At 49.3% G+C, this 23,481-nt stretch overlaps 12 protein-coding genes across 12 annotated transcripts; 7 read left to right on the top strand and 5 right to left on the bottom strand.

The window, feature by feature from the left end:
- Window positions 1-66: 66 nt before the first annotated feature.
- Window positions 67-757, top strand: N7518_009980 (E2 ubiquitin-conjugating protein MMS2; the record flags this gene model as incomplete). The annotated part of the gene is made up of 5 exons (XM_057190906.1): window positions 67-174; window positions 238-317; window positions 376-501; window positions 558-637; window positions 697-757. The coding sequence occupies exons 1-5, from the start codon at window positions 102-104 to the stop codon at window positions 755-757; spliced, it is 420 nt and encodes a 139-aa protein (XP_057037042.1). The 5' UTR covers window positions 67-101.
- A 1,034-nt stretch (window positions 758-1,791) lies between these two features.
- On the top strand, window positions 1,792-2,741 carry N7518_009979 (LYR motif-containing protein; the record flags this gene model as incomplete). Its single annotated transcript, XM_057190905.1, has 3 exons — window positions 1,792-1,840; window positions 1,898-2,058; window positions 2,115-2,741. 3 exons carry the CDS (start codon window positions 1,792-1,794, stop codon window positions 2,739-2,741), a joined length of 837 nt encoding a protein of 278 aa, XP_057037041.1.
- A 502-nt stretch (window positions 2,742-3,243) lies between these two features.
- Window positions 3,244-4,008, bottom strand: N7518_009978 (RWD domain-containing protein; the record flags this gene model as incomplete). The annotated part of the gene is made up of 2 exons (XM_057190904.1): window positions 3,244-3,866; window positions 3,942-4,008. The coding sequence occupies 2 exons, from the start codon at window positions 4,006-4,008 to the stop codon at window positions 3,244-3,246; spliced, it is 690 nt and encodes a 229-aa protein (XP_057037040.1).
- Window positions 4,009-4,436: 428 nt separating this feature from the next.
- Window positions 4,437-5,279, bottom strand: N7518_009977 (uncharacterized protein; the record flags this gene model as incomplete). Its single annotated transcript, XM_057190903.1, has 2 exons — window positions 4,437-4,602; window positions 4,732-5,279. 2 exons carry the CDS (start codon window positions 5,277-5,279, stop codon window positions 4,437-4,439), a joined length of 714 nt encoding a protein of 237 aa, XP_057037039.1.
- A 461-nt stretch (window positions 5,280-5,740) lies between these two features.
- N7518_009976 (ACL4 family protein) lies at window positions 5,741-6,985 on the top strand (the record flags this gene model as incomplete). The annotated part of the gene is made up of 2 exons (XM_057190902.1): window positions 5,741-6,297; window positions 6,355-6,985. The coding sequence occupies 2 exons, from the start codon at window positions 5,741-5,743 to the stop codon at window positions 6,983-6,985; spliced, it is 1,188 nt and encodes a 395-aa protein (XP_057037038.1).
- Window positions 6,986-7,269: 284 nt separating this feature from the next.
- On the top strand, window positions 7,270-8,994 carry N7518_009975 (putative histone deacetylase SIR2; the record flags this gene model as incomplete). Its single annotated transcript, XM_057190901.1, has 5 exons — window positions 7,270-7,504; window positions 7,601-7,911; window positions 7,973-8,524; window positions 8,580-8,759; window positions 8,812-8,994. 5 exons carry the CDS (start codon window positions 7,270-7,272, stop codon window positions 8,992-8,994), a joined length of 1,461 nt encoding a protein of 486 aa, XP_057037037.1.
- A 467-nt stretch (window positions 8,995-9,461) lies between these two features.
- On the top strand, window positions 9,462-11,135 carry N7518_009974 (tRNA (guanine-N2-)-methyltransferase; the record flags this gene model as incomplete). The annotated part of the gene is made up of 5 exons (XM_057190900.1): window positions 9,462-9,575; window positions 9,717-10,579; window positions 10,632-10,837; window positions 10,900-11,024; window positions 11,079-11,135. The coding sequence occupies 5 exons, from the start codon at window positions 9,462-9,464 to the stop codon at window positions 11,133-11,135; spliced, it is 1,365 nt and encodes a 454-aa protein (XP_057037036.1).
- A 147-nt stretch (window positions 11,136-11,282) lies between these two features.
- Window positions 11,283-12,205, bottom strand: N7518_009973 (HIT family protein; the record flags this gene model as incomplete). The annotated part of the gene is made up of 3 exons (XM_057190899.1): window positions 11,283-11,539; window positions 11,781-11,874; window positions 11,951-12,205. 3 exons carry the CDS (start codon window positions 12,203-12,205, stop codon window positions 11,283-11,285), a joined length of 606 nt encoding a protein of 201 aa, XP_057037035.1.
- A 1,002-nt stretch (window positions 12,206-13,207) lies between these two features.
- On the bottom strand, window positions 13,208-14,904 carry N7518_009972 (B-type cyclin nimE; the record flags this gene model as incomplete). The annotated part of the gene is made up of 4 exons (XM_057190898.1): window positions 13,208-13,296; window positions 13,352-13,490; window positions 13,551-14,771; window positions 14,896-14,904. The coding sequence occupies 4 exons, from the start codon at window positions 14,902-14,904 to the stop codon at window positions 13,208-13,210; spliced, it is 1,458 nt and encodes a 485-aa protein (XP_057037034.1).
- Window positions 14,905-16,005: 1,101 nt separating this feature from the next.
- On the top strand, window positions 16,006-17,294 carry N7518_009971 (mitochondrial 54S ribosomal protein uL2m; the record flags this gene model as incomplete). The annotated part of the gene is made up of 2 exons (XM_057190897.1): window positions 16,006-17,124; window positions 17,193-17,294. The coding sequence occupies 2 exons, from the start codon at window positions 16,006-16,008 to the stop codon at window positions 17,292-17,294; spliced, it is 1,221 nt and encodes a 406-aa protein (XP_057037033.1).
- An 806-nt stretch (window positions 17,295-18,100) lies between these two features.
- Window positions 18,101-21,088, top strand: N7518_009970 (putative C6 transcription factor Prf; the record flags this gene model as incomplete). Its single annotated transcript, XM_057190896.1, has 6 exons — window positions 18,101-18,416; window positions 18,495-18,819; window positions 18,876-19,395; window positions 19,452-19,943; window positions 19,999-20,250; window positions 20,309-21,088. 6 exons carry the CDS (start codon window positions 18,101-18,103, stop codon window positions 21,086-21,088), a joined length of 2,685 nt encoding a protein of 894 aa, XP_057037032.1.
- A 691-nt stretch (window positions 21,089-21,779) lies between these two features.
- Window positions 21,780-23,258, bottom strand: N7518_009969 (uncharacterized protein; the record flags this gene model as incomplete). Its single annotated transcript, XM_057190895.1, has 3 exons — window positions 21,780-22,469; window positions 22,546-22,858; window positions 22,921-23,258. The coding sequence occupies 3 exons, from the start codon at window positions 23,256-23,258 to the stop codon at window positions 21,780-21,782; spliced, it is 1,341 nt and encodes a 446-aa protein (XP_057037031.1).
- Between the last annotated feature and the right edge of the window lie 223 nt (window positions 23,259-23,481).

Genomic DNA, 23,481 nt, shown 5'->3' with positions numbered 1-23,481 from the left:
CGCCCAGCGCATTGCCCCTCTTGTCGTAACATCCCTCTTTGGCATCTGTTCACACTTGTCGTGATATTTCCAGCCTCCGAAACCACTACTCGGTGTTCAACATGGCCGCCAAGGTCCCAAGAAACTTTCGACTCCTGGAGGAGCTCGAGAAGGGCGAGAAGGGTCTGAGTGCAGGTACGATTGTCCCCTACGATCCCCGATAATGTCCGATCTTAGATCACTGACGTATCTTATTAGATGCCTGCTCATACGGACTTGCTGATGGAGAGGATATGATGATGAGCAACTGGAATGGAACCATCCTTGGTCCGCCTCACGTTAGTTTGGGTCTACTCCACGCCACCATGAAACTATTGCTAATCTGCCATATTTTAGAGCGTTCATGAGAACCGGATATACAGTGTGAACATCCACTGCGGACCTGACTACCCCGATAACCCGCCTACCGTTCAATTCGTTTCTCGAGTCAACATCCCCTGTGTTGATCCCAGCTCTGGCAAGGTATGAGGAGAGTGGGTACCAGAACAGGAAGCCATTACTAAGTCATTGTACTACAGGTCGATCCGACAAAGCTCCCTACCCTTGCGCAGTGGAAACGAGACAACACTATGGAGACGGTTCTGATTGAGTTAAGAAGGTGAGCACAGAAAAATCGTAGAGGATGCGATGATTGGTTGGTGTTGACACTTAGTCCAGGTACATGGCCTTGCCCCAGCATAAGAAGCTGCCGCAGCCCCCGGAGGGCTCGACTTTCTAGACCAGCATATGTGACGGCGGTCGGCTTCATTTAAATTTCCTGGCTTCTTCTCTTCTTCTATGACCCTAGAGCGTGTACAGTCTCTGCATGAAAGCATCGGCAGGGGTTATTTTGGGCCCCAACTTTCAATTTTCATCCCTACATTAGGTCTTCATCTCTAAAGTGTTTTTTTCGTGGAACTGGACTGGGCATTGCGTCAGGCGCACCGATAACTATACAAAAATGAATAACTAACTACTATTACTTTATTTATGGAATGACATAGAAATGATTCATTTTATTTCCATGCGTGATTCCTAGCTATCTAGCATGAAGCAACTTAGGGTCGGGGGACATTAGACCAAACATAGGGACAGGACAAAGGGATCGAGGGAATCAAGGGGATGAACGCTTAGGCTAAAGGTCGAAGAGAGGTCAAAAAAACCTGGGGCTTCAGGAAGGAGGCAGGATAAGATGATCCAAGAGCCAAATGCCAAACAAATAAGGCACAACATGGGGGTAGACAGGGCGACGCCAGACAAACAACTCCGAGGGGACACTGTCCTAGGCCAAGAGGATAGTATTTACGTCTACATGATCTTCTTCTCCAAGCGCCCGGACAAGCCGAGCAGTTGATGAAAAAGGGGTTCGCGTCGATCGGGGGTAGTGTAAGCCCAATGACACTGTGCAACGAGGCATGTGCAAGCACAGGGGCCAAGTCGCGAGATCCAAAAATAGGAATAATCAAAGTGTTTCCTGGACGGAAACTTTCAGAGATTAAACTGAAAAGAACAGATACTACACTTGATCTAAGCCAATAGGCAAAGAGAGCTGAAGAAGAAAGAAAAGAAGAGGAGATTCTGGGGGCGCGGGCGGATATATATAACTAATCTTTGGTCACGTGCCTTTGGTTCAAGGCGGTATGTATCTTGGGCAGTACCCATTAATTAATCTAGTAGTCTGCTAGTTCATTTACAGTAGGCGGTGATAGCCGGTAGAAATGAGATAAGACTTAGCTTTAGCTTCATTATTAATATAACCTTCAACACGGCAGAATGCATAAAGTGCTGGTGCCCAAGTATAACGGAGCTCATCGTTTTGCTTGTGAGAGATGATTCCCTACGTTTCCCGCCCTTCCAGCTGACAGTCTGTCTCTGATAGGTTTGGCACTCTATCGAGCACTTCTCCGACAATGTCGACCTTTAACTGCAGACAATCCGTGGCTGGGTGAGACCAAACCGCTGATTCGGCAGAATTTCCGAAAATATAAAAAATTACAAAGCCCATCACAAACAGCAAATGCCTTGAAGGCAGGCTATGAGGTATGTTCATCGAATATTCATCTTGGTTGAGCTCATGTTGATATTTCATATGATAGGCTCTAGATCTCCTCTCTTCGTCCCATACCAACCAACATGATGCACACCGGATCACAACTCTTATAGCACAAGCCAGGTCACAAAAAGATAAATACGCTGCGATGCAAAGGAAGATTCGACCAGTAGCGCCACCTGTCAAACCTCTTACGCCCAAGAAAGCCCGAAAAGAAAAGTCAATTCGCTTCCAGGAGGAAACAAATCAGCGACATCCGAACGCCGGCTCGGTCCTAAACCGACCCCAGCCATTAGGTGACAAGAAGCGCAATGTTCCTGTACTTGTCAATGCACGCGGACTTCCGTTCTTGCGCTTTAAAAAACCGCAACCGAGAAACGTTAGCAGTGTGATACGAACAAAACTTACACGTCGTTGGAACTGGATTGAACGTCGTGACAGACTGAAAGTAGAGCTACTTTTCGCCGAGGACGAAGAGGAGTGGGATCGCGTCACCAACACTAAGGAGCCATCCACTTGGTCTGAACATCCTGCAAATGCCATTGCCGATGTCAATGCGAAAATCGGACACTTCGACATGCAATCTAAAGAGCTTGCAGATAACTTGTGGAAGATTGTTCTAGCTGAAAGGGCTTTGGCAGAAGAAGAAGCTAGCCAAAAGCAGCCAAAGTAATGAGACTGAGTGGTCCGTCTTGCCGCGCTATCCCAAATTACATTCCATAGCTCTTTGGGCAGACGGATGTTGGTCAACCATATGGCCATTCTAGGTCCATTCCTGACCACATCAGAGTCGCCTATTCATGGCCATGCCCTTGTCAATGTCGCCCGAGATCAGAATACAAAGGTTTGTTGTAAAGGAATGGTACATTATCCATGCCAACCTAGCCAGGTATGTCATTTCTTGATCATATCCGATCAATGGGAACCATGGGCTATAGCAAGCAGCTCAAACCACGACAGTAGCTCTCTTCCAGCTCCTCTTTTGTCTATTGATTGGGCATTATCTTTCCCTGTACCATAACGGAAGTCCATGTGGACTTGCAGATCTGTATATCACTCCGCCTGCCCTTGATACTAGTTCACTGATCGCCCAGTATAATCACACCAATTCAAAAAGGCTATAATACATAATTTCATGAAGTAATGGCAGGTCATTAACATTTCTATGTATCAGCTCATGCGGCCACACTGAGCTTCTCAACAGCCGGCAGAGCATCATCACCTTCCTCATCATAATCGCCCTTCACCAAGCCCCTCTCCCACAATTGTCGGCCTGTGAGCTTTTTCTCCTCTTTCGTGGGCTTTTTCTTCTTGTCTTCCGATTCCTTTTCTTCGCGTACGCGAAGCTCCTCCTCCTCCTGCTCCTTTTTGAACTTGGCACTCCACTCCAAGAATGACTTGACAGTAACTGCTGTGCCATTGAATTTTCTGTTCTCCTCCTCCTCTCTCTTCGCAGCGACTTGGTCCATCTCGGCTTGAATGGCGTCTGCTCGCTCGGACATAAGAAGCTCTGCGCTTTCCTTAAGTGCGCTGACTAGTGTGAATATCATCGGCATACCCAGGTTCTCTTCGATAGTAGGCTGAAGAGACTCCATCAGTAGGTCCCGATCTTCCTGGACATCTAGCCGAGGATGCTTCGAAGCATTGGGTGGTGACGAGATGCTGAGATTCGGGCCAACATCGGGGTATTCCTCCGGGTAGGAGACTTCCAGGCATATCACAGGTTGTTCTGTTTCATCGCCGTCATATTCGAGGGCATCAAGAGTTATGGATACTCGGTACGAGGTTTCGGATATGTCTAGGAGCCAGGTCTCGCTGTGAGCAAAGATAGAAAGAGAGCTTAAACCGTCTAGAGGCCTCGTCTATTACTTACCGCTAATTTCATCGGGGAAGATTGAATCGAGCACTTCACGCTCCTCAATCTGGTCTTCGCGACCCATAGCTGTTGATCCGCCGGCGGGGTAACAATTTGAGCGCGGGAGTGCAGATTCTTCGGGAAACAGCGCGGACACGGACAAGAGTGGTTCCAGCGGGACAGCTTGGAAAACTGTCTAGGCAAGACCTTGAGATATCGCAATATTAAGAAATTCGGGGAAAAGAGATCGGAGCGCAAACCAAGTCGCAACCAACGTCGGGGCCAAGACCGGTCACGTGAATATATTAAACTCGCCGGCTTCCAGCTTCAAGAACACCATGACCCGCTCACTAACATTCAAATGGAAAAGAAACCCCGAAGATAGCTATAAAACAGCAATCACTTGGCTAGGTAGGAGGTAATATCGTGACTATCTCCGGTACATATGAAAAATATTGGAATTGTAACGACTCAAGAGCTACATCGTCGCACAGGCAGCAAAGTACTTCAGGGCTAGAGCGTCCACTTAGAAATATCTGCTAGTTCTTGCCGCTTATCAGGGGGAATAGCGAGGCCCCAAATCCCCCAACGTACAATCGGGGCCATCTCTTTCGGTTCCAGTGTATCGTTGCCATCAGGAACAACATCCTCATCGTGAGAACCTGCCTTGTGAACATCTCTAAAGTCAACGAAGTACCTAACTCAATAATCAGCCACAAGCCTAACCTAGGCTCACGATTAAGAAGACTCACAATTTCGAGGCAATGGGGTCCCAGATCAATTTAGTTGCCGAGGGATAGAAGGGCACCCATCCAGCTTATTCAGCTCGCGATACCCCTTATTAAACGATTCTCTAATCTGATCTCGCTCGGGAAGGGTGAAATCTGTAAAGAATCTATGAGGCTGGGCTCTATATTTAGGCATAACATGATCTTCCCAGAGACGATATCCAGGGACACGTTGGAAGACAAAGTGGATAGCGTAGCCCCCCGGGATAACCCCTTGTTGGTCCTGGACATCCTCTTTTATTCCAAGGAGAGCAGGTGTAATAGTCGAATTTTGTTTGTGGAAGGCCCTGATAGCTTCGACCTCGCAGTGGCCTCTAGCAGCGGCCTGTTTAGCTCGCTCATTAGGTGGGAAGAACTCGGTTCCTTGATGGGGAACTTGTAGGTAGACACGCATATAGGCCTGTTGGCCATCTAAGTCCCTGCTGACACGGAAGGTCGCAACGGCGTACGAGGGTCCATACCCAGCTTCAACGTCGGACTCGTCATTCTGGGAGTTTTGCTGGGAGATCCTAGCGACAATGGTCCATTCGGTGTGATTGGGCTCCGAGAAGGTGATATGCTCGCCCATTGCATACGAAAGAAACCGACTTGAGTCATTTTAGCTCTAGAGAGAAAGAAAGGAGGCGATTGATCTCTACCTATGTAGGTAGAGTGAGATTGCACAATGGTGACAATGCTCCATGTCGACAACCACGGTTGTGAGAAGTCTTTTTAGAAAAAAAATTAAACATCTTTCTTCATGCATCTTTGTCCTTCTCTGTGTTATAGCTAGAAGAATAAACCATTAGCTATAGTAAGTGCAGGGACGATGGGAATAATAGCAAGTAGACATGCTGGGCTTATCATTACGATATGGTACAATATTGCGGTCCCACATGCAAACCCGTCAAACAGCCGCTCCAAAAATTTGGAGGTACACTTTTTTTTTACTTCTCCCAGATACCCTGTGGGTTATAATTGACAATCACTCTGCTTGATATTCTAGTCGACGACATCACCATTATTTATTAAATTTTACTGCATCCTGCCATGGGAAAGTCCAGACCACAAAAGAAGAAATCATCCAAACCCCGCGAAAAGTCCGTTCTCGGCCCTGGTGGCTCAATCTCAAAAGGCAACATGGCTCAAGATCCCTCAACGTTACTCGACCAAGCCACAATCCTCCTACAAACTGGTCGAGCTGATGAGGCACTCGTGGTAGCACAGCAGGCTCTAGAGTTGATCACTGAGAACACCACTGCACAGCTCCCCGCTATTAACCTTCTTGGAGAAATCAATGTTGAACTAGGTGACATCGACACCGCCAGAAACTGCTTCCTTCAGGCTGTTCAACTCGACCCAAATGGCTCGATACCGGAATCCCAGGGTGGAGGAGCTGAGAAGTTCCTATGGCTTGCACAATTGAGTGAACAAGGTGGAAAGGACAGCGTCCTGTGGTTCGAGATGGGTGTGACGTCCCTCAGACAGACTATTCAGTCTCTTGAGGGGAAAAAGTCACCAGAGCAGATTGCCGATATTACACAGAAGAAGACTAAGTTGTCTAACGCACTCTGCGCTGTCGCCGAAACCTACATGACCGATCTTTCGTGAGTTTCTATATATTCCAAACTTCATTGCGCGCTGACGCTAACATTTTCGCTTAGCTGGGAAGAGGATGCCGAAGCTCGGTGTGAAGCACTTATTACGGAAGCCATTCTTGTCACACCCGAAGCGCCAGAGGTACTACAGACCCTCGCATCCATCCGAATCTCACAACTGCGCACTGAAGATGCGCAAGCCGCGCTCACTCGCAGTATGAGCCTCTGGAAGGACCTGGCCCCAGAAGATCTCAAAATTCCCGATTTTGCGGTGCGCATCAGTCTTGCGCGACTCCTGATGGAAGTGAATATGGAGTTTGAGGCTCTGGAAGTCCTCGAGCGCTTAATTCTAGAGGATGATGAAAGTGTAGAGGCCTGGTACCTCGGAGGCTGGTGTCTCTTCCTGCTGGCAGAAAAGCAACAGGCACCTAAGGATGCGACCGCTGATGAGCTTGCCGAGTCCCCGCGACACGCATCACTAGATGCTAGTCGTGAATGGCTCAAGCAAAGCTTGAAGCTCTACGATGTCCTTCAGTACGAGGATGACCGGCTCCGTGATCATGCCTTGGAGCTTGTAAAGGAAATGAACAAAGAAATTGGAGAGGATGATGAGAGTGAAGCTGAAGGAGAGGGAGAAGGCGAGGATTCGGATGTGGAGATCGAAGTTGATTCTGACGATGAGATGGCGGATTCATAGATACCAAAAGTGACGACCACATGAGATGATGTACATGTTCATTGATCTGTTTGATTTGATACCACTAAAAGTAGTTTCTTTGATTTTCCCCCCAATTCTCTCTTTCATGCCGAACCCCCTGAACTACAAACCAAAACTTCTTTGACATCGCCACTGCAATTCATTCATCGGTTCCGGATTAAGTTGCCTCCGGTGAGGCAGACGCCCGAATTTTTGCCAGAGCAGATTGCAAGCGCGAGTGAAACGAGTTTGTCTCCGTGGCTGGAATCTCAAACTCCTGCAAAATGGATTTGATACCAGCCCCAAAAGGAGAGACTTCGCTAGAGACCACTGTGGTCGAAGTGGGGGCCGTGGATATGGAGAAACAGTACGACATGGAGGACGACGCGCCGGACCTCGCACTTGAGATTCCGTCGGATTTGGAGACGGACAGTGATGATTCCGATGCATGGGATACTCTGTCTAACTGCGATGAGGCGATCCAGTTCCTACGCGATGACCAGATCCGCGACGGCCTCGGTATGTAACTATATCCACCCTCACCTCTTACCCCGGACACCCCCGCTTCGGAGATCAGAACGAATATTGGCTAATCTGGTCGCTTTTCTGTCGCAGTTCCCGGTGCCTGTACTCTGGAAGAGGCGACTTCATACCGACAGCGTCTGCATGCGATTGGCAAGGCGGCGTTCGTAGAAGAGACCATCCTCCGCGAAACCGTCACGGCCAAAAAGTTATGCACAGCGTTTGGAATCATGCCTCCGGCATTCCTCGACGGTGCACCGGATGAGTCCTATCATTCTCTTCTGGCGGTCGCGATCTCGCGCGAGTTCTCCCGGAGGCCTAAGTTGCCCCAGTACAACTCCATCGACGATGCTGTTCGGCTCCTTCGCGAATCTCGGAACATCGTCGTTCTAACGGGCGCAGGTGTACGTACAAAGCAAAGTGTATTGAATATCCCTCAATAAGTGCTAACGGGTATTTTATCAGATCTCCACAAGTCTGGGTATTCCCGATTTCCGTTCTAAGGATACCGGGCTCTATTCAAAACTGGCGCACCTGGGCCTGAGCGATCCACAAGAAGTCTTCGATATCCATATCTTCAGGGAGGATCCGAATATTTTCTTTTCCATTGCTAAGGATATTCTCCCAACGGAAAAGAAATGGTCGCCCACCCATGCGTTCATTCGGCTTCTACAAGACAAGGGGAAGCTGTTGACCAACTACACGCAGAATATCGATAACATTGAAGCAAATGCCGGGGTACTTCCGGAAAAAATTGTACAGTGTCATGGATCCTTTGCGAGGGCCACCTGCGTGAAATGTGGGTTCAATGTCCCTGGCGACACGATCTTCGATGAAATCAGGGCGGGAAACGTCCCCCACTGCACCGCCTGCAAGGAGAGCATTGCAAAGAGAGAACTAAAGCCGCAAGGTCTTAAGCGCAAACGAAGTTCCAATGGTCACCAGAAAGACCGCAAGGTCTCCGGCGACACTTCAGATGAGGACGACTATGAAATCCCGACTCCTGGAGTGATGAAGGTCAGTAATCATTGGATCCCTTGTTTGCTTTCTTCCATACTTACGAACAGTATAGCCTGATATCACGTTTTTTGGCGAGGACCTGCCCGATGAGTTTGGCGAACGACTAATCCACCAAGATCGGGAGCTAGCAGACCTGGTCATTGTGATCGGAACCTCGTTGAAGGTAGCCCCCGTTGCTGAAGTACCCGGAATCCTACCTCGCCACGTCCCGCAGATCTACATATCGCGCACTGTAAGTCATGCTGAGAAAATTGGCACTGTATCATACTGACCATGGCGTGTAGCCTGTGTCACATACCGAGTTCGATATTGATCTCTTGGGTGACTGTGATGTGGTAGTATCAGAACTGTCTCGTCGGGCCGGCTGGGATCTGCAACATCATATGATACCAGCGGATGAGAAGGTGGACATTACCTCGGTGGAGGGATATGAGTCACGACATGTTTTCAAGGTAGTCGGTGCATAAGGGTGGAGTTTTGGGCATGTCTTGCTTCTATCTTAAGGGAGGGCGTATCTTCGGGTTTCTGTTCATAGCTAGATGTGGTGATATATCTTATGTAGTCTGTTTATTTTTCTTTTTTTGGTGCGATATCATACCTGGGTAGACCTAGGTTTCGTCGACTGCAGCTCAATCAATCGTTTCATTATCTTGTGTACAGCACTTTGCAATTGAAACATTTTAGTCAAATTCCAAGGAAGTAAGAATCTCTTTTTGCTAAATGTAGTATTTGTAAAATATACTTGATTTTGTTGGAGATATAAAACCATACCATCACTGGACATACTGTGTCGCCGTGGAGTATATTTCTGAAGACCCGAGAAAAAAAATCTCAACCCGCAACACCCCGCCTTCAAAGCAGCAACGAACTACATGAACTCCCACTGAAGAGGGATCTTTGATTAAAAAGCAGTCAGATATTCGTCTCGCTAGCCATGGATTATCTGGTTCGGTTCGCCCAACTCCATGAGACCTTCCGACGGCCGGAACTTCAAGCCTGTGCCACACTCGCTGGCGTCGACATCGAATTCATCACTTACAATGAATATGTATGATACCCTTTCTATCAATACTGGAAGCGTCCAAATTTATTCATACTCCATGGACATTGGTCCGCAACCATGACACCCTTCACCTATGTTCTTGCATGATCATCCTCAATTTTCAGAAAACTCGACTGACATCCCTAGTCACCATACTGTGTCGTCAGACTACCAGATGAAGCCGCGGCACGGGCAGTTGCTAAGCGCAGTATTCTAGTCAAGGACATCTTCGAGCTTTGGGGCGAAGGCACCGATTATGAAGAGCTACATGCAGACGTCCGTCGACGAACTCAGCATCGCTGGAACGACTACATTGCTGTTCCATTCAAATTCACAATTGACTACTTCGCAGGAACGCGCAGCCTAGTTCAGAAGGGAGAGATCATTCGATCCTTCTCATATATGGGGTTCAAAGGCCCAATCCGGCTAAAAGACCCCGATGAGGAGTTTTTCGTGATGGAAGAGTACATCGACGACGTTGAAGTCTCTAAACTGGGCGTTTCGCGAACGGAAGATCCGCGGAAAATTTACCTCAGTCGCAAGATTGCTGATAGCTGTCGCGAGGACGTGCTCAAATATGACCTCAAGAAGCGTCGTTATATCAGTACGACTTCCATGGATGCGGAGTTGAGTCTCATTACGGCGAACATGGCTCTTGCAGCACCTGGAAAATTGTTCTTTGATCCTTTTGTCGGAACTGGGAGCTTCATAGTTGCTGCTTCGCATTTCGGGGCTCTGACTCTGGGTGCAGACATTGATGGCCGCAGCTTCCGTGGCAAAGAGAAAGGAAAACTGGGCATATACGAGAACTTCGACCAATACGGGATCAAGAGCAAATTCGTTGATACGTTCACTTCCGATCTTACCAATACGCCACTGACGAGAACCGCCGTGCTTGATGGCATTGTATGCGATCCGCCATACGGTGTGCGTGAAGGGCTTCGGGTTTTGGGAAATCGGAAGGGGAAACCTGCAGTCAATGTGATCATTGATGGCATTCCTGCCTATCTGTATGTCTTCCTCTTCTCCGCTCCGACTTGAAATACTGACTTTAACCGGTAGCCGACCTGGTTTCATTGCTCCCAAAAGGCCGTATGGCTTCGAGGCTCTACAAAACGACGTTCTCAACTTCGCAGTTCGCTCCTTGGTTCCCAATGGGCGTTTGTCAATGTGGATGCCCACAACAAATGATGAGAAAACCGAGTTCCCTGTTCCCATGCATCAGAACCTCGAGATCGTCAGTATCTCTGTTCAGAGTTTCAACACTTGTAAGTGACAGCCTTGTGCTACAACCATGTCGAAAGGCATCGGCTGATTTTATATCTTACAGGGGCTCGCCGACTTATAACGTACCGCCGTCTACCCGAGGGAGAACTGTCGGATATTACACTGGCCCGCAAAAAGATTGACGACGAGGGTACTACTGCGGATGACCTCAATGCATTCCGACGAGTGGTACGTATTATTTGGGAGTTGATGACTTACTACCCGGCTAACTTGTCGAACTAGCATATGCTCCGAGGCCACGGCACCCGGGTCGATCAGGACCAAAAAAAGACAGAATAAGAGCCTCAACATAGTAAATCAGACAGGAAGCTTCAGCCCGAAGACTCCCGAATACCGATCGATAAAAATAGCTATATACAGCGAAAATCCGAAGACGGGATCAATGATAGATGCAAGAACAAAAGAGAATACTAGGGACAGCGTGCCTTACAACTTCCCTCGCTGGCTTTCTTCTGAAACCAAGCCTCCAGCCAAGTCTATACCTTCGTCTCTTTGAATTCGTTTGACTTCCTCAGCAAGCTCAACTCTCATCTCACGAGCCAAGGCCTCACCCTCATCATCGTCGAGCTCCTCTCTCTGCCCACGGCCGAACATAGCAAAGCTTGTTCTCTGATTGACCCCTTGAGCAGGGCGCGGGATGATATGGAAATGGACGTGGGGTACTACCTGTGCTGCTCTTTCGCCTGTCACTCAGTTAGATGATTGCTTTTTTCCTTCTTCCATAGACATGTGATAACAAGATGCCGTTCTGTTTTAGCGACAAAAAAATATTAAGATATCGGTCAGGGGCGTTCAACCTCCTTGGATGCCAATCTTGGTACATAACATACATAACAGCATAAAACGTAGAAATACCCCGTATTCAAATCCGATAATTTAAAGACCAAGGGTTTCGGGAAATGGAGAAAAGCAGGCAAGACATACCATTATTCTGCACAACATTCCAATGTCTATCTGGATCATCGCCAAACACAGTTTTCGTTACAACCCTGGAGAGGATAGGCAGCCATTTCCCCATCTATGTATGAAATCAAAGACATGGATCAGTCAAGGAAGCGTTTTGGAATAAGCGCAGATGGTAAATAACTACGTACCTCCTGCCCTGCTTGAACACCCATGTCTCCTAGCATCTTGTAATGATTCCTTGGCGCTACAAGGACATGGCCGCGGGTAAGCGGCATAATGTCCAAGAAGGCGAGGACATGCTCAGTAGAGAGGATGATGTGGGACAATGGACCTGAATCCGGGGCAGTAGAGACTGGGTTGAACTCAGGGTCATTGAAGGGGGTTGGGGGATATGATGAGGCGATATTGCAGAATGGGCACGGCGGGGGTGCGGTGGAATCCATGACGAGATAGAATCATGTATTTATTCCGTCGGGATGTTGGGTTATTATTGTCAATCCAGTTCAGTATCAGCCTCAAGGACGGATGCAACTAGTAAGGTTCCCAAAGGTAATTCAGCGGCTTACCGTGCCCCGGGGCTAACCTTGGAAGGACCTCGGGACCAACCTCGGCTAAGCAGGCCCAGGTGAGCTTAATTGCACGCATCTACAACCAACCCCAGATATACCAGAAAACCAACAAGAAAGAATAAAAAGAGAAATGGTTCCAATAAGCACGCCATACACACGGGTCCAGTGTTAGAAATCCAACTATTTTGAAGAAAACAAAAGCGGCCCAAGTTGTCACTGATTACCTCCTCGACCGTCCATCTGATACCAATTTTGCATGCCTAGAAGACTCAGCTCTAGTAACCAATTGGATCTTCCGGCCGATGAATTGAGAAACACCTGAGAAACAAAACAAAAACCATAGCCACCTTGGCTCCACAAAAGATTTCCAATCCGCAATGCCACGCAAACCTGCAAGCCTTGGGAACTTGCATGAGAAACAAAAAAAGGATCCAAAAGGGATAACACTGCACCGTCCAACCTATGACGAGGGTGAATGAGGGCGAGACAAGGTAAAACTGCGATTTGAAGGAGAAAAATAGATCCCGACTCCTGCAACACGATGACGACAATGTAAAAGATATCAAGACAGGCGGAAGACAATGCTCACGCATGTAAAACAAGCAAGCCGAGGTTGATGTATGGGTAAAATAAGAGAACAATAGCAGACAGGGACAAGCGCCGAACACCCCACCACAGAAGACAAATGCGGAAAGCGCAGAAATTTAATCAAGTCGTCGTAAGAATATGCAAAAGGTAGTGAATACCAGCACAATGAAATGCCAACATATGTAGGAATTCGATTTCCCTGCTCAAGTCGTCGCAAGAGCCTTAGGGAGTCATGAAAGGAATCGACTTTGCCGAGACAGGAGTAGCATGACATCGTAAGTGGTACAATTACTGTTCCACCTTGTAAGTGACATGGTCGGAGACGTCAACGTATAGGTGGTGATACTTCTTAGCCCATTGGCGGGTCAAGATAGAAGCTGCAAAACGATTAACATTTGATCTCGCGACAAGGGGATTATCAAAGTAGTTTACCCTTGAGGAACTTTTTGCTGGCGTATTTCTTGAAGAAGGCTTCGTGGGAGACGGGACGGTGGAGATAATCAACCATCAATTGGAAGACGGGATCGATCTCCTCTTCGGTGTATCCAGCATAGTGAGCGAGAGTGGCATCCTATGACAAGTTAGTTGAGATGTGTGGCACAGGCAAAATGAATTTTTAAAAAAAACATACCCAAGGTCCACGCTCGAGGATGAGACGCGCAAGGTACATGGCTGCGGCAGAGATGTGACTCTGCGGGTAGCACATGAAACGGTGATCGAGGAGACTGATCTCCATCAAGTATTTGCCCAGAGTGCGGGTTTGGATATCATAGTTATCGGCCTTGGAGATGCGTCGCAGGAAGTTCATGGGGTTGGGGAAGCTCATGTTGTACTCGAGGGTTGCGAGGACGTGACGTTCGGCATCGAGAATTTCCTTATCCGAGAAGGTCTCATCGGCGACATGGCTGAAGTTGGCGACGTGAGGGGAAAGCACCTCCTCATACTTAGAAGCAATGAACATGGCGGTGACACCAACGAGCTGAAGACGATCAAGGGCGACAACTTCAGCCGACAGGAAGCGATCGATGATGTTGACGGCGAGGAACAGGGTCTCGGGGAGCAGACGGAAACGGGTGTGCACTTCGATAAGCCAGTCGACAAGGATCCCACGCATCTTCCATTCAAGGTCGGGCTGGTGGTCGATGTAATCAGGGTTGGGCAGAGTAATGATCTCAAGGTCCCTGAGATACTCGAAGATTTCAACCACGTATTCAGCGGCCATTAATGGGTCATCCAAGTCCTCAGTGTCCAGATCCTGCACGGCCTCGTTCAGAGCATCCTTCACGCTAATCTCCACCTCCTTCACTTCCTCTTCTTCCACGATCTTCTCGATAATTCGGGCCTTTCGCTCGAGCTCAGGCTTCTTTCGTTCGGCCTCGGGCTTCTTTCGCTCAAGCTCGGTCTTCTTGCGGGGAGGCTCTTCCGAGATGGCTGTATCCTTAAGCGACGGACGCTTATGGGCGTTGGCAGCAGGTTTCTTGTTCGAGTCGCGGGGTTGGAGGGCAGATCGTGATGCGGTTCGTGACGAGTTGTTGCGGCTGAGTTTCTGAACACCTCCAGTCTGGACAGTTGCCTTTGAGGTCAAACCAACCTTGGCAGCGACCGGCTTCTTCCCACCTTTGATCTCAGCACTGTCGGTCTTGTTGACGTTGCTGACATCACCGAGTGCAGCACGGGGACGTTGCGATCCATTAGTGGTGGTGGATGTGGCTCGCTTGGTCTGCAGGCCTTTCTTAGCTCCAGCGGCAGAGGCATCGGTGCTGAGGGCGGCTGCTTTGGCCCGTGTCACACGTGCTGACGGACCGTTCTCATCGTTTTCATTCATCGTGCTTCTCGTACGAAGGCTGCGGGCCTGTAGTGGAGTTAGTGGTCGGTCTAGTGAGGTCATAGGATACACCCAGATCTCGAGGCTATGGATTAGATATCCCGCGACTAGGATATCAAACACGTGTTTTGGCAGGTTAAAGATTGCTCACCTGAGGCATCTTGAGGAAAATAAAAGGGAAAACGACGCGTAGGGAGGGGAGAAAGGGGACAGGGATATAATGATTCTTGTCCTAGTCGGGAAATCAGGTCAGCATTCCATTTGATATTACCTTGGCGGGGACCTCATACCAGAGGATGAAGGACGAGGTGCACGTACCAAGCGTGAAAATGCAGTTGTGCTGAAGAGACTACAATGCCAGTAGGCAGAGAGAGCTTTCAGACAGGTGGAGATGATATGAGTCGGTGCTTACGGCTCAAAGGAGACTATGTTGATGCGTATCAAGACCGCGCAGAACCCTGGTTCCGAAGATCAAATGGCGCGCGAATTGGGGGAAAAGATGGCAAATGATACAGAATTGATCTGGGGACACTGTACAACAGGAATCCGCACGCGATAATTTGTTAGTCTGGAGTGGGGGGTGGGAAGATAGAAGGGTAGCTTTAACTGGAATGATGAGGGAAAAGGAAGAGAGCTTGAGGGCAAAAGGCGATGTTTGGCCCTAGTACTGTGCTTAGCGTGGAAAACAAGTAGCCCCACTCAGCCAGTCGCGTGGATCACCGGGTTGGCGTTCAAGACCTCTCTATTGTAAATTTCTAGGATGAAGAATTGAGCTGAGCAATGAAGAACGGAATAGAAACAAGAAAAAGATGTGCTGAGATAGTCGAGAAAAGTAATCCAGCAATGAAGGGAGATACGCGTGAGTATGGCAACGAGTAAATAAAGTGGTTGCTGCGACAACGACCGTTTCGGTCTCGTATAGTATCGAACCTCACGTAACAAAGGAGTCACGTGTGTCGAATCGGACATAGGGCGGTGAGATTGACAACGATGAACCTTGGAAGCCCCGTGACCTGACATCAGCCACCTTTCACGCGTTGTGGCAGTGGGAGAGGCGGTGCAGTAAGAGAGACACGTGACCATCGAACTTTTTGTTCCTGTAGAGAGTTAGGTGCATATCTACAAAGCAGAGGAGAGGAGCTGTTGAGTCTTTGTTGGTCTGCTCCATTGACGTTTTGGCTTTCATCAATCGCACTTTTATTCAATTGATTCCCTCAAGCCCCGTCTCTTCCATCCTCCCCCCCCCAATCCTTTGGCAGCAATGCTTCAACCCCGAATTGCCCTACGGGGCATTCGGCTGCCCTTTAGGTGTCTCTCCTCTCTGCCTTTGCCAATCCGTGGCTATTCGACAATCGTGAATGAAATTGAGAAGATCAAGCCCAAGTCTATCGAAACGCCAACGAACTCTTTTATTGACCCGAATGTCTCGTTCGCTCCTCCACCCGGCCGTGATGCTTCTGGCATTCAGCTGCGCACCTACACTCCGCGAACCCCCGGTGTGAGACATCTGCGGCGTCCTGTCAATGATCATTTGTGGAAAGGCCGCCCTGTGCACAAATTAACGTTTCCCAAGCGTGGCCACGCCAAGGGTGGTCGAAACAACTCTGGCCGAGTCACTGTCCGCCATCATGGAGGTGGTGCCAAGCGTCGAATTCGGACGATCGATTTTCTGCGCATGGCTCCGGGGCCGCACACAGTGGAGCGTATCGAGTATGATCCCGGACGCACAGCGCACATCGCCCTGACTTCTAGTAAGGAGACCGGCAAGTTGAGCTACATTCTCGCCGCGGACGGTATGCGCGCCGGCGATGTGGTCCAGAGTTATATGTCCGGAATTCCCGAAGACTTGTGGAAGAGCATGGGCAGCACTGTCGATCCCGGTGTGCTCGCGGCCAGAACCGCCTGGAGAGGAAATTGTCTGCCGTTGCACATGGTTCCAGTGGGAACATTGATCTTCAACTTGGGATTGCGACCCGGGAAGGGTGGCCAATTGTGTCGGAGTGCTGGAACATATGCTACAGTTGTGGCCAAGGGTAGTGACTCGCGCCAGCAAACGATTCAAAACGAAGAGCCCGAGGCCGAGAAGAAGCCCTTGTCGCAGCGTGACCAGCAGAAGCAGGAGCGTCTGGCCCAGCACATCACTGTCCGTCTCTCAAGTGGAGAGACTCGGCTCATCCACAAGGACTGCTGCGCTACCGTTGGTATTACCAGCAACCCGAACTACCAATACACCCAGCTCGGAAAGGCTGGTCGCTCACGCTGGCTTAACATTCGTCCGACGGTGCGTGGTCTGGCCATGAACGCCATGGACCATCCCCACGGTGGTGGACGAGGAAAGTCTAAGGGTAACGTCGACCCGAAGAGTCCTTGGGGTATTCCGGTATGTATATCCTTCTGTTTTGTATCTTCTGAACTTCCATCGGGCTGACTCTTACTTTTCACCTCTAGACCAAATCCGGCTACAAGACCCGCCCAAAGTGGAAGATCAACAAGGCCGTTGTTCATGCCAGACCTCGCAACCAAGGAAAGCGCCGTCGTGGATACAACTAAAGATGATGCTGCTTTGCCGAACTGGGCATTTCACTCTGCTTTGTCTCTGACCCATTTGTACCTCCTCACCCTATACCTCATCCCTACCGCGCAGAGGATGACTGTACGATATCTTTTCCTGTTTTTTCTACACATCAAATGTCTCATCGTTTCTTCTACCACGCGCTATTTCTTGGGGGTTATTGTTTTGCGCAGACTGAAACTCGGGCAATGGGCACTGTACAGTACGATGGCTCGAGGCCATATGCATTCAAAGCGAAAGAAAATAGATTTATAAACCGCTTCCTCTCTCTGCACATAGTAGATATATATAATGGTGTGCACATACTCCGTACAAGATACTCTATCTCTACTCTGATTAGCCGGATCCCACTAGATGTGTGCCAAGCCTCCAGGCAGTGTAGCTGGTGCGTGGCACTCCGCTGATCGCACCTGTCAAGGGTCTTGTTGGGGATTAGAATGAAAATTCAGGACTTTCCCATGGCTCTAATTAGAATCCGATCGAAAGGAACTATAGGGGCTCTTTGATCTAGCTCCTCATAAAGACAGGTTGGGCCGGACGCTCAGCCTCTGCTGATACGAACTTCGCCATCATTCATAGAACTTCCTTTTCACATCCCCACTTCGGCACATCTGGCCAACATTTGGATGTTCCTGGCTCTTGACGCCTCAGGTCTATCCTATTAGCTTCTGCCTAATAAAACCGCGCCCGGACAAACCGGAGCTATTCAAGATCAATTCATTCACTCGAATTACTCACCTACTGCACCATATTCCGAGATCACAAGTCTGCAATCAAGCCCGCTATGGCGGCACCTCCGGCGTCTAATTTTGGACCCGAATCGTCGCAATACTCCACAGAATTCGGCCCGTCTCAAATGGAATTCATGTCTAGTGAAAGTGGCGCCGCTGCCGAAAGCACTAGCACCGGAGAAACCAACTTCGTTCCCCGCCCCAAGCGCATCGCATGTGTTGTCTGTCGGAGGAGGAAACTAAGGTGTGATGGGAGACGCCCGAGCTGTGGGACTTGCTCACGTCTGGGACATGAATGTTCTTACGATGAAGTGCGGAAGAAGAGTGGTCCTAAACGGGGATATGTTAAGCAGCTTGAAGCGCGGTTAGGTACGAACTTGCTGGGACAATGGTCGCAAATGCCGTATTGACCGTGAGCTATATCACTGACGATCATGACTTTATCAGCTCAGGTAGAGACTCTTCTCAAAGTCCAGGATCCGGAACCCACCCAACGAACCTCCCAACCTCAACCATTGGAGAATGCATTCACAGCACCTATCGCCGATGAATCTATACTGGATTTGCCCGACCTTTCGGACCTAGGAGGGCTGGGAGGCATTGGAGGCAACATGGATAACTCGTTCTCAGCTTCTATTGCCCCCGGCGCAGGCCAGCCAAGTCAAATTTTGTATCCTCCGCCGCCAACTACCCAGGGTGGCAACTCTCAATGGGACTTGATCAGTCTAGGACTAGAGGAGCCCCTTCCTCCACAGGACGTGATCGATGAACTGTACGTGTTCTATGCGCCTTTCTACTTGTGGTCTCTAATACATTGGTACCGTGCAGGGACGCTTTATTCTTTGAGAAAATCTATCCAATGATGCCCATTATCCACCGCCCGCGTTACTATGCAGCCCTGAATCTTGCCCCTAATATGCGCCCACCGATCTGCTTGCGATACATTATGTGGTGCAATGCCGCATCCGTCAGCGACAAATACTTCTTCCTACATAGTCATTTCTACCAGCGGGCACGCAAATATGCCGAGGCGGACGAAATGAAAGGATTCGGAGAGAACATCGTCAGTTTAGCACATTGCCAAACATGGATATTTATCGGCACATATGAATTCCGAATGATCTTCTTCCCACGAGCCTGGCTGAGCGTTGGTAAAGCCGCAAGACTAGCACTGATGCTGGGATTGAATCGTCTTGATGGTGTTGGTCTCGACGTCAAACAATCCATTTTACCACCAAAAGATTGGACAGAGCGCGAAGAACGTAGGAGAGTCTTCTGGGGCGCATTTGCCACGGATCGATATTCGAGCGTTGGAACTGGCTGGCCCATTCTTATTGATGAGAACGATGTTAGTATATCGTGAACCCTCTTATGGCGCAGAGCTGATATGCTGACGACAATCAGATTATGACAAACCTCCCCGCATCCGAAGACTCTTTTACCAAGAGCAAGCCACAACGAACACTTCCTCTGAACGATATCATCGCCGGAGAGGGTGTATCTACACTAGCCCCTTTTGCATGCGTGGTGGTTTTGGCAAGTCTTTTCGGTCGTAATCTCATACACATCCATCGGCCTCAGCCCCAAGACAACGATCATGACCTCAATGGAGATTTTTGGAAGCGCCACAGAAGCCATGATAATATTCTTTTGCACATTTCGCTCTCGTTGCCTGATCATCTTCGACTCCCAAGTGGCGTCTCGGACGTGAACGTCATTTTCGCCAACATGAGCATTCATACTTCAACTATATGTCTTCACCAAGCGGCAATATTCAAGGCCGAAAAGAACAAGATGCCGAATCAGATTACGACCGAGAGCAAGCGCAGGTGCCTTGTCGCCGCAAACCAGATTTCGAGTACCATGAAGATGATCAGCCACGTTGATCTGACGAGCGTGAGTTTCTATTGAGCTTTCTTACTCAAAAAGCATTTGCACTAACACCTTGCAGCTAAATCCTTTCATGTCATTTTGTCTCTATATTGCCGCTCGTGTTTTTGTGCAGTATCTTAAATCCCGACCAGATGACTCGAGTGTTTATTCCTCGTTACAATTTCTCGTCTCCGCTCTGAACGCGATGAAGAACAAAAACCCTCTGACCGAGTCCTTTCTTGTTCAATTGGATGTTGACCTTGATGGAACTGGCATTCGTGCTTTGGACGATAGACAGAGAACCAACATGTCTGCTGCACATTCCATGGTAGTAGGTTTCCCGGGCTTGTTTCCAAATGGCCAATCGAAGCTAATCCAATCTTCTCTAGCAATCATACTGCAACGATAAGGTCGAATGTACTCCCATATACAACCTCCGCCAAACACAAGGGATCGCGAAGGAGGTGTCTCCACAATACAGTACCAATCGCGGCGGCAATCAGCCTATGCCTGCCGGTTTGACGACGTCGCTCCCAAGCCGGAACAGGGACTCAACGACACAGCCCACCGCAGGACTAGTATTTAATGGCGATGACACGAGTCACTTTTTCGGAACCTCCACTCAGGCGACGGACCAAGCCGGACCACCAGGGGCCATTATCGATACAGACATGGATTTCCGATCTGATTTCGGCAACCTCAGCGACAGAAACAACCCACCATCAGACCATCCCACCCCCTCAACCTTGAATTCATCTTCCAACACTTCCTATTCAATCAATGGCGCTGACGACCCACCGCCCGGAAACAAGAATCGAAAGACAAACTCGGGATATCCGAGTCAGGAGTCAGCCCAGTCCTTTGATAAGGTCAATTCAGACATCATGCCACAGGGAAACACAAACCCGCAAGTCACCGATTTGGATTCCATGGCTGGTCGGTTTTATCCAGACAGCTCTAATAGCCCGTCGGTTGCAGGAGCGTCGGGGATCTTCTCCATGCCCTCTGCATGGGACCTTCCACCCTCAAATCCAGAAACGGGCAATGAAGGCTTTGGCAACCTAAACATGGAGACTTTCAGTGAATCTCAATGGGCTCAAATCTTGAATGGTCAAATCCAGGGTGAAAGTCCGACCAACGCTGGCTGGGAGAACTGGCGGCCATCATGAGCGCAGCGCATGTTGGAATATGGTTCAATAGTCTCCAGTGTCATAACTCATCTCGCTTGAGATTGTTGCAACAAGTGAAATCTCTCGTGTTGCCGCTGAACGGACGACATTGAGTCCCTCAATCTGCTCAAAATATGAGATCCTAGCCTCTCACTAATTAGGACGACCCATCGACGCCTTTATCAATCCTCTCACATGCGACTCGAAGCAGGTCGTCATCCTATTGGGTACTTCTCTTTTGCTTGTTTTCTCTCCCTCGCCCTAGTTCCACAAATATTGGGGTCACTTATCACGATATCTTGGACCGAGTATCTTCTTTTCTGATTTACCTACGGAACTGCGAACCCCTTTGCAATTCTCTTCTTCCCACAATGTTCGAGTGAAGTGGCAGCCTGATAAGCTTCCATTGAGCTCTGCTTTTGAATGATTTGATGACGAACGAATGAACGGTCTTTTTGGGGCGGAACTCTTCACTCTTGGATAGCTTATACGGTTGGTAATTGGAGTATTTCGGCCTGTCAATTCATGTTAATAGCCAATCACTACAAGCACTACAATCAATAAATCTATTGATCTTACTTAGCACTCGTCCGTTTTTTTCTTTCTCAATACGTCCATTCATGATAGTTTGATAGGGTAGGGCTAAAAAAAGGCCTGCCCCAGAAGAGGAAGCAAAATATAAGGCTCGAGATTACAAGCCACCACCAGCAGCACCGACAATCTTCAAGCCTCCAGCGCTGGAGCTACCAGGTCCATCAGTGGTAGTCGAGTAAGCTAGCCAGTAGCGAGATGGATGCCACGCAACAGCAGAGACACCGGCATTGATGCCGGCAGTAGGAATTGTGTAAATACTATCTCCAGACTCCGCATGGAAGATCTCCAGTCCATTCCCACCACATCCAAGCTCGTCGCATGCGCCTACAATGTAGCGGCCATCGAAGCTCCAGCTCACGCCACGAATAGCACCACCATTCTCGCTGGACAAAGTGCGACGACAGATCCAGTCGGTTGTATCCCAGAGGGAGATGAGAGCGTCGCTCCCACCGACTGCGAGGTATCGGCCTGTCGGCGCGAGCGCAAGTGAAAGGCAGGCCGAGGTGTGGGCGTTGAGAGTGTGCATGATATCGAAGGAAGGGTAGGACATGATTTTGACCTTGCCTTCGCCAGTCGTCACGAATATTTGTTGCCCCGGACGTTCGGGTGTCGGCATACACCAGGAGAAGGTTGTCGCATTTGTTTGTACGGTTTGAGGGTGAGGGTCGAGAGCTGTGTATGTGGTTGCGCCGGGTGTAGAGGAGGGGAGGTTGAGAGCATTTGCGCCTTCGGGATGAGTGGTAGGAGAGGAGGGGAATTGAACGGAGACGGGGATTAAGGTGTCGTCCTGTTTACATATCATATGTTAGTGACTGTGTCATAAGAGAGATCAAGTCTGCGGAGTCGCAGCGCAGCATGATTACCTTCTTGCCGACGATCATTGTGCTGCCATCAGCAGACCAGGAGAGTGTAAATGCTTCGCCGCCGACATCTAGACGGCTCACACATGTCTTGGAGCGCACATCCCAGAAGCGCACCGTACCATCGGCCGAGCAACTGGCCAGCTCCGCGTCGCGGACTGGGTTGAAAAGAGCCTTCTCAATACCAGCTGTGTGACCACGCAATTCGGTGGAGTATCGTACATTAGGACGTTCAGGGTTCCAGATTCGTAGCGTGCGATCTGCTGAGCCAGTGGCAATCAGCTGGCCCGTGGGGTTCCAAGCAAGAGTGCGGATCCTGTGGTTCCAGACCGTTGTCAGCATATAAACGACAGCCCCGGGCGCAAGAACCACACTCACGTGTGAGAGCCTGGTCCTTTGGAAACAGGATCTAAGTAGTTTTGAGTCTTCACGCTTCCAAACACGAATGCAAAGTGATCCTTGTGTAGGAGCTCGCGACGCGAAGCGGGCGCCATCTCTTCGTCTTCCTCCTCTAGCAATTGGCGCAAGACTGGATGTCCACCTGCATTCGAACCAGCGGCAGAAGCAGTAGCAGAAGTAGGAGCGATAGGACCTAGCGGTTTAGACTGAATGCTATTCAAACGATAGACGGACCGAATTGGAGAGTACTGGGATACCGCCTTTGGGTAGCCCGATACTGCCGGGGAATCGTTATCGGGTGCTAGGGGGCAGTTCATCCAACCTGTGTGCCATTTTTTTCACTCAATCCCCTATCGACTCGTAGAGAAAAAGCGTCCCCGACGGGCAAACTTTCACACACTTTGGGCTTGGTGAATAGCTGATCATGGTACACCACTGGAAGAAAACGACATTCTGCTACGTCGAAATCGCTTGGACCCAATCCATGGATATACGGCCCCAAGTGACAGGGTTTCCTGCCTAAATTATGCATGTTCAAAT

Source organism: Penicillium psychrosexuale (genome assembly GCF_028828465.1).
Source record: "Penicillium psychrosexuale strain IBT 29551 chromosome Unknown utg000006l, whole genome shotgun sequence".
Taxonomy (NCBI): Eukaryota; Fungi; Ascomycota; class Eurotiomycetes; order Eurotiales; family Aspergillaceae; genus Penicillium; species Penicillium psychrosexuale.
The sequence above is the reverse complement of the archived record's forward strand: the minus strand, read 5'-3'. Positions and strand labels throughout refer to the sequence as shown.